The following is an 8,526-nucleotide window of genomic DNA, read 5'->3' as shown; positions in this document are numbered from 1 at the left end:
TAAAAAACACAGTAGGCTTCTGTCTCACAAACCAACAATCTCTTTTTCTCTCTCTCTATATATTCCCTACTCTCGCTGGTGCTGCTCGAGAAGAAATGGGTGGTTCTGTAAAAGATTTGCATTCAAAGGGTGAGCTTGATAGCCTGATTGGGAAGGGTTCACCGGTGATCCTTCACTTCTGGGCATCTTGGTGCGATGCTTCCAAACAGATGGACCAATTATTCTCTCACCTCTCCACTGATTTCCCTCACGCTCACTTCCTCAGGGTATTTTCTCTCTATATTTATGTGTGTACATATTGTTGTAGAGGTATTTTATGGATTGTGTCTTTTATTTCTATTTTCACTTTAGTTATCCCTTGTTGTCCTATTGGTGTTTTTGTTTGTTACGATTTTATATGATGTTTCTTTCTGTGATTGGACTGATAATTAGTGGGATTTTATTTTATTTTTTATTTTTTTAATTCTGGCAAACTTGTGGAAATACCCAATAAATTGATTTTGTGTTGGGTATGAATTGAGAAAATATGAATAAGACTAATAGAATGACCGACACAATGGGAATATATATACGTTGCTTGATTAGTCTTTGTTGGGGCCTCCTTATGGGCAATTAGCTAGAGAAGATCCAAATTAAAGGGGAGGTGGAGGATGGTATATTGATCTTGCATCAGAGCGAAATTCATTTGCTCCCTTTCTCATCACTCACCAAAGCTTAAACCAGTTGCTTCAACATAACTTTGCAACTTGTTCCTTTCAAATAATAGGGTTAGCCAAGTGCACGAGGCTCCCCGCTATTGTGGAGTTTATGGAGGGTCATATGTTCCTTTCAAATAATCACTTGTTAAAATTCTTTGTCTCAAGTTAAAGAGCTTGGACCTTTATTGTTATTATTTTATTTTATTCTTTTTGGCAAGAGATGGAAGAAGCATTGGAGGGGAGGAATCAGGTTTAATTGGTGAAGTTGAGGTCAGGTCATTACACGTGTGACCATATGTTTTGTCGCCCAAAACCTATAATTCCATTATTTCGAAATTAAAACTCCCGGTTTGTAACTTTTGTAAGATGTGTTTTGCATTGTAAAAAAGTTATGTGTTTGTGGTTGTATTTATTCTTTTGGATAAATCTAATGGAATTAGGGTAATTGTTAATGTTCCTTGCAGAGAGTAAATATTGGAATTGAATAGCCTATGCTATATAAATGGTTTGGTAAGTTCTAAACGTGTCTTGTTATATCAATGTTAAGTCTTGACTTACTATATGAGAGATCAAATTAATGGATGTAATTTTATAATAGGGCAGTCAGTGTCAAATTGGAGGCGTTTTAATCAACCCAACAAAACTGACTTCTTAAACACTACATATATATATATATATAAAGAATTTCATATAAGGTTCTTGGTCCATCCATTTTCTATCTCCAATACGGTAAAATATTGTAAGGAAACCCTTCTCCCGTCCCGTCCATATGTGCACCCATGGTGCACTGCTTTTCCAGTCACATTGAGTCAATACATGATGACATCGTGCAACAATCGTTTAGTCTGGACTTCTGCCACAAGTTTCTATAGCCAAAGAGTTAAAGAGTTCTGTTGAAAAAAATACTTTGTAAGTGCATCTTTTTGCCAATCTATGTTGCATGGACTCTTTTGTCTCTCCTAGTGTAGCTGTGTCAACAACATGGGAATACGTGGGTATGATCATGAAACATGTGTCCGATAGATGTGTAACGGATACGGGACTGTATTTGGCGTACGTAAGAGAGTTGGTTATCAAAGTTATAAAAATTTCTCAACCTTGCACACTGATAGATATATCGGTGAGTTAAATGTCTGGTCAAGTTCGTTAGGACTTGGCCAATATGCGTAACTGTATTTGAACACTTTACATATGATAATTAAAGCTACATATGCTTTACATATGACAATTGAAGGGGAAAAAAAGAGCTCCAATTTGATAGTCTGTAAGGATATCCTACTTCTAATAAATGAAAACCCTTTTGCCACATGGATGATACGCAGAACTATGTCCAGACTTCTTGATCCTCTACACATGATAATGGAAGAAGAAGAAAAAAAAACTACAATTTGGTATTAGATAGAGGATATCCCATCTCTAAACAAAAAAAAAAAAAAAAATCTTCATCTTATTTTTTTCTTCTTTACCTACCACATCCCATCTAATACAAATGCTAATAGAGTATATCCTCAAAGATTTTATTTTTATTTTATTTTTTAATATGCATGATATGTCTATGTATCTGCTTGTGTCCTTTACACAACCGGTCCCAAGCCCGGGATAAAGGAGAGTTGCATTAGGTGGTTTGACAACCAACGTAAAATTTTGTCAAATATATGTACAATATATCTACATATGCACAACGGTAGAACAGAGTCCATAACTTTAATTTCAGGTAGCATACTTTTGTTTCATTTGAGTACTAAGGAACTGCGGCCTTGGAAAATTTTGGTATAGCAGTTTGTTTATGTTGTTGCTAAAACTATTGCAGACTAATTTAGATTTTGGAAATACAAAACATATTGAATTCTTTTGTTTAAGAACTCCAAATTCTATTTTGATAGACAAAGGCAGACAGTGGATGGTCATTGCTCCAGCCAAAAGTGACTACAATGACATGAATAAGAGTTGTTTTTAGTATATGAAAGAGAGGCAAACCATTTAATGGACTGGTTACTTTGCCTCTAGTTAAATTAGCATAAATAGAGGAGAAAATGGCTAAAAAGATGAAGCTGGATAGAGAGTTGCCTAGAAGTTGAGAAATTGAATGCCCAATATTGATTCTTTGCTAGTACGAGAAGAAATTTGTTCTTGTAGCTAAGGCAATCTGACCCAACCTTCTTTCACATGAACATTTTCATGTTACTCAAAGCATAACAAGGGTATCGTTTCAATACGGAGTTCTTAAGGAGGACAGTGTGTATGGAGTTTTATGTTGTTTGTGTTGATTGCTTTTTATATTATCGACCTATAGCACCTAATAATATTAGCACCATCATGATTGTGATAAGGACAAGTTGAAATTTTTTCCTTTCAAACGGGACTGGGAGTTTGGAGTCCTTTGATGGAGAAATTGTATTGTTGCAAGGGAAATGAGAAGGTGGTGGTATTGCGCTCTTTTTAAAGATTTGCATGACATAGAATGCCTTAAATTGCAGGTTAAATACTCTTAGAGGTGAGGATTGATTAAATATATTTCAAGTTTGTTAGAAGTTTAAGAGAACAAAGAAGAAAAAAGAAGTTGCTATTACAGCTTTGAATTTTTGTTTTTCTTTCTTTCTTCCTTAGCTTTGAGGGGTTGGCCGAAATGTGGTCTATGCTGCAGTTCCATGAGTCTATGTTGCTACTATCATCTTGTAGCTGCACAATTGCTGGTTTCTCTAGATGGTGTGCATCGAGGTCATCATCTATTGTGGATGCTATAGAAATTGATATGGGTAGACGAGAATTAACCTAGGAGAAGCTTTATCAATTTAATGGACAAATGTTGGCCGAAATTGATGTACAGTTTCTGTTTGCATTCGTAAGTAAAATGATTTTTTTGCTCTGAGTTATCGTGCGAATTTGAGGGATGAAATTTTAAGAGCTCTTGTTTAAAATCCTACAGGTTGGTGGGTGACTAAACTAATATCAATTTCCCCTTGCGAAGTTGGGCGTGGAATTTCCCACCACATCAATAATTGAGGAAGCATTTGCATTTTTTGCCATCATGTACCTATAACATTTGGTTCTAACTAGTACTAGTGTCTAGTTTAGTTTAAATTGGGGTTTAAGGTCATATTTTGCATTGCTCTATTTGACTAATTGTTGTATGCAGTTCATTGTGCTTCACATTTCTGTAGCTGGGGCTTCTTGATGTTAAATGTGAAACATCGTTCTCCTAGGTGTATCATGCAAAAATCAAAAGTAAAAACAAGTGAAAATAAAAAGAAAAGAATATGTGGATGGTTAATGATTGTCTTGTGTGTTGCATGTCTTCTTTTTGTGGATCTCATGTTGGAATTTGTTTACCGTGGTTATAGATTTATTTTTTAAGTATAAATCAGTGATCTGCTCACTTCTTATTATATGGGGATGGTCGTGGTTGTTTTCTTACCTCATAATTCTATTCTTGTTTTACCTTTTAGTTTGCTCAAAATATTGTAGGTAGAAGCTGAAGAACAACCAGAGATTTCTGAGGCTTATTCAGTTTCTGCTGTGCCTTATTTTGTATTCTTGAAGGTGAGTTTAAAAGCAAAATATTCCATTATTTTATTTGTTTTGTAAATACTGATTTGTTACTTGTTATTTTTAGTTTGCTCAAATTATTGTAGGTAGCAAAAGATTTGGTTCTAACTATTTTCAATCAATACAATAAGTATATTAGGAATTTAGGATGCAATTATTTTATTTTTAATTTATTTTTACTAAAAAAATTCTTTTGGATGACATTCCAATTTTTTTATTGGATTTATTCCCAGAGATGCTGCTGCTGCTGCTGATGCAGTAGTGCCTTGCAAGCAGCATTAGGTGCTTACTTGGATGTTGCAATGTTTTTGCTTTCCAAAGGCAAGAAAGAAGCTTTTAAGTTTTTATATTAAACTCCTTAGTTCATATTTTGTAGTTTTATGACGTGCTGGAATTTGCCGCCTTTTATTTTTCCCAAAGAGAAGTGTGGAACTAACCAACAATCTAGTTGGGAAAAGGTTTAGTTGAGTTGAGATGAAAACTAACAAACTGCAAATATTTTTTCTTTGGCACGTAACTCTTTTGCAAAATGCAATACAGTCTATATCACTGATGGTATAAATTATAAGTATTTCATACTTTATTTTTTAACTTGCTCATTTTATAGAGGTAATTACTTTCACTTTTCCCTCTGTAATTCTCCCAAGTCAGCAACTATACTTTTTTTTCTGTCTTAGGATGGTAAAACTGCCGATACATTGGAGGGTGCAGACCCATCTAGTTTGGCTCACAAAGTTGCTGAAGTTGCTGGACCGATCAACCCAGGGGAACCAGCAGCTCCTGCCAGCCTAGGTATGGCTGCTGGACCCACTATTCTTGAGACGATCAAGGAGTTTTCCAAGGAAAATGGCACATCTCAAGTGGAAAACCAATTGTCGTTTAACCTTGGCGATGGACTGCAAAAGCGACTCCAACAGCTTGTTAATTCTCACCCAGTCATGCTTTTCATGAAAGGAAATCCTGAGGAGCCTAAGTGTGGTTTTAGCCAAAAAGTTGTTGCAATTATGAAGGAAGAAAAGGTCAAATTTGGAAGCTTTGATATTCTGACAGACAATGAAGTTCGCGAGGGGTTGAAGAAGTTTTCCAACTGGCCAACTTTTCCTCAGCTTTACTGCAAGGGAGAACTTCTTGGTGGGTCTGACATAGCAATTGCTATGCATGAGAGTGGTGAACTAAAAGAAGTTTTCAGAGATCATGGTATTGAAATATTTGATTCTAGTGAGGTGAAAGTGACTGAACCTGGTAGTGGAAAGGGTGGAATCTCTGAAGCCACTGGCTTGAGTGCAACCCTGACATCTCGCCTAGAAAGCCTGATCAACTCAGGCCCAGTTATGCTGTTTATGAAGGGAAAACCAGATGAACCTAAATGCGGTTTCAGCCGAAAGGTAGTCGATATTCTTCATCAAGAAAAAGTAGATTTTGAGAGTTTTGACATTCTTTCTGATGAAGAAGTCCGTCAAGCGCTCAAAGTTTTCTCAAACTGGTCTAGTTACCCCCAATTATATATAAAGGGTGAACTTATTGGTGGATCAGACATTGTGTTGGAGATGCAGAAGAGTGGAGAGCTTACGAAGATTTTAACTGAGAGAGGGATCACTCAGGAGATGAGTCTTGAGGACCGCTTGAAGAAATTGATTTCCTCTTCATCTGTTATGCTCTTTATGAAGGGTATCCCAGATGCTCCAAGATGTGGATTTAGCTCCAAGGTTGTGAATGCCCTAAGGGAAGAGGGTGTAAAATTTGGGTCTTTTGATATTCTAACGGATGAGGAAGTGAGGCTGGGGCTAAAGACCTTATCAAACTGGCCAACCTTTCCACAGCTTTATTACAAAGGCGAGTTGATAGGAGGTTGTGATATTGTGATGGAGCTGCGAGACAATGGTGAGCTGAAATCAACCCTATCTGAATAGTTATATTATCACTTAAAATGAGACAAACATCGATTCTGGTTTTCACTACTGAAGTGTGTTTAGCAACATTATTATTTTGCTTGTTATATTCCCCTCAATGTTTGTTGCCATTTCCTAGACTTCAGATATAATACATGGCTTCAAACTCTAATTGTTTGTTGTGATACGCCATTTCCTAAACCTAAGATATAATACATGGCTTCAAACTCTAATTAGCTGTTGTGATACGTTGTAGGCTATATTTTTTAGTAACTGTTTGCCATCTTGTTTCCTCAAATCTAAAAGAAGGATCATCCCTGTGAAGGTCTAACTATGTTCATGGCTCGTACTTTTCTTGGACAATTGACTATTTAGGACCGGTATGAACAGTCTACATTTATAGACTAATGCTGAACTAATTCACTTGTCTCTGAATGTTTACTTTCATCCTTATCAGTGGTTGTATAATGATGGCTACTGTTTCATGTTGCTAGAAGAAGTGCTTCTGGCATCTTGAATAGGGGTCACAAAGTTAAAATTTTAGAATTTGCTACAAGGTTGGTATTGTTTTTTGGGGGGAAGCATCTCAAATTGCTTAATTCGACATTTTGGTGGAATGAAGGGTGAAAGATGCAATTTGTCGAAGTATCTTGGGTAATTGTAGACACTCCAGAGTTCAATGATGTTAATATTAGGCTAAGAAGCCTTCTTTAACATCCGCTCTCACTGAATTATGAGTTCCAAGTACAACATCGAAATATTTGTCTCTAGCTTTTTGTTAAATTGAAATGAATTGGGTAATGGGTTCCATGCTCTCACTTTCAGCTCTTGAATTTGTCCCCAAAAATAGCTTTTATTTCATGAAATTTTAATAAGCTCTCACTTCTCAGCATCTTTAAGTCAAAGATCATGTACAAGTCAAAATTCTTTACTCTTTACCTTCCAAATAAAAAAAAAGGGGGATAACATCATAAGATTTCGATCCTATTACATTGGTCTTCAAGATCAAAGTAATGATGATTAACAGGGACAGTTGGAGGAATTCACATCCCACTACGACCTTATTCAAGATCGAAAGTTGAAGGCTCAAATACGATCAGATACCATCCTGATGTCGACAAAGAAAGTTGCTTTTAGGATTCCACTGGCACCTTATGAGAAATCAAAATTTTTGCAAAGCTGAAATTTAAAGGAACTGAGGAAAGGAAACCTAACAGTAGGAGGTAACTAAATGTCACATTTACAAAGCAATAAACCATAAATTAGCACCTCATTATCATGACAATATTTGACCATTTAATCAACAAAATTTTCTGATAATTCACTTTACTAACGAGACTGACTGAATGAATGATTGCGGACCTTGCGGTGGGGGCCACGCATCACACGGATAAGACTTCCTAAAATTTTCTTGCACATAATTTTCTACATATATTTTACTTTCCATAGATTTTTTAGATATTCTTTTGCATAGACTTGTGTATCAAACCCATATTCTAAACTTGTGTATGGAGCTTTAAATAAAGTGAAGAGTCGTCTTACTTAAATATTAGTTCTTGAATCTACATGAATCTATGATAACACGAAAGTAGTATGTGGACCTTTGCCAAATACCCAAATAGTTCAATGAGAAAGTTATAAATGATTTTAAACCAAAATAGCATGTGTATCTTTCCAAATACCCGAGTAGTGTACAAATCACATTATAGATCAATTTTTCCAGGCCCTTCTTATGTAGTTAAGGATAGTCCTGTGTCCTGTACAATCCATAATCTATTGCGTACAACAAAGTCCACACGACACGACCATAATCATTTCCGTACGGAGCTATAAGTATTTTTCTTTGTCTGGGTATGAGAGAATAAACCGAATACAATTGGTCCATGGGCTCTTGGAAGATCAACCTCTCTATCTGCAAAGCGTCTTTGGTAGCTGATGTTGTAGGTCGCTTCGGTTAGTTTTGCTCGCTAATTTGGAAAAACAATATTCCAAACAACAAAAAATTGAAATAATCTAATAGAACTTCCTCCCAATTTAAAGTAGCTATATTTTTTCCTCATCTTATTTTAACTTATAATAAAACATAAAAAAAAAAAGAAAAAAGAATATGAAGAGTTTTGACTTACTCATAGGGGTGTAAACCACCTCTGATACATATTCAAAAACATCCATAATCTTACAATCAATGATCAAACTTTTGTGAAAACGAGAACGTTATAGAGCTTTTGCTTCGGCATAAAAGAGAACCAGAATCTAATAATGACATTTGGCTTATGCTTAGTGTTTGGAAACATAAAATAGTTTGATCATTTTTTCTATACTTTTGAACAACATAGGAATTATGCCTAGTGTTTGGGAACATAAAATAGTTAAAATGGTTCCCGGGAAAAAGC

The 8,526-nt window shown here is 35.6% G+C and overlaps 1 protein-coding gene across 1 annotated transcript; it reads left to right on the top strand.

Annotated features, from left to right (window-relative positions):
• LOC132305590 (monothiol glutaredoxin-S17) lies at positions 1–6,366 on the top strand. The gene is made up of 3 exons (XM_059803204.1): positions 1–266; positions 4,164–4,238; positions 4,922–6,366. The coding sequence occupies exons 1-3, from the start codon at positions 96–98 to the stop codon at positions 6,152–6,154; spliced, it is 1,479 nt and encodes a 492-aa protein (XP_059659187.1). The 5' UTR covers positions 1–95; the 3' UTR covers positions 6,155–6,366.
• Positions 6,367–8,526: the final 2,160 nt, after the last annotated feature.

Source organism: Cornus florida, unplaced genomic scaffold (assembly GCF_030987335.1).
Source record: "Cornus florida cultivar Cherokee Brave unplaced genomic scaffold, ASM3098733v1 CherokeeBrave_3.0.0_Hap2_Chr01, whole genome shotgun sequence".
Lineage (NCBI taxonomy): Eukaryota > Viridiplantae > Streptophyta > Magnoliopsida > Cornales > Cornaceae > Cornus > Cornus florida.
The sequence above is the reverse complement of the archived record's forward strand: the minus strand, read 5'-3'. Positions and strand labels throughout refer to the sequence as shown.

Coding starts and splice junctions, on each gene's coding strand:
- LOC132305590 (XM_059803204.1), top strand. CDS start 96: ATGGGTGGTTCTGTAAAAGATTTGCATTCAAAGGGTGAGCTTGATAGC. Junction 267..4,163: donor CTCACGCTCACTTCCTCAGG/GTATTTTCTCTC, acceptor AAAATATTGTAG/GTAGAAGCTGAAGAACAACC. Junction 4,239..4,921: donor CTTATTTTGTATTCTTGAAG/GTGAGTTTAAAA, acceptor TTTCTGTCTTAG/GATGGTAAAACTGCCGATAC.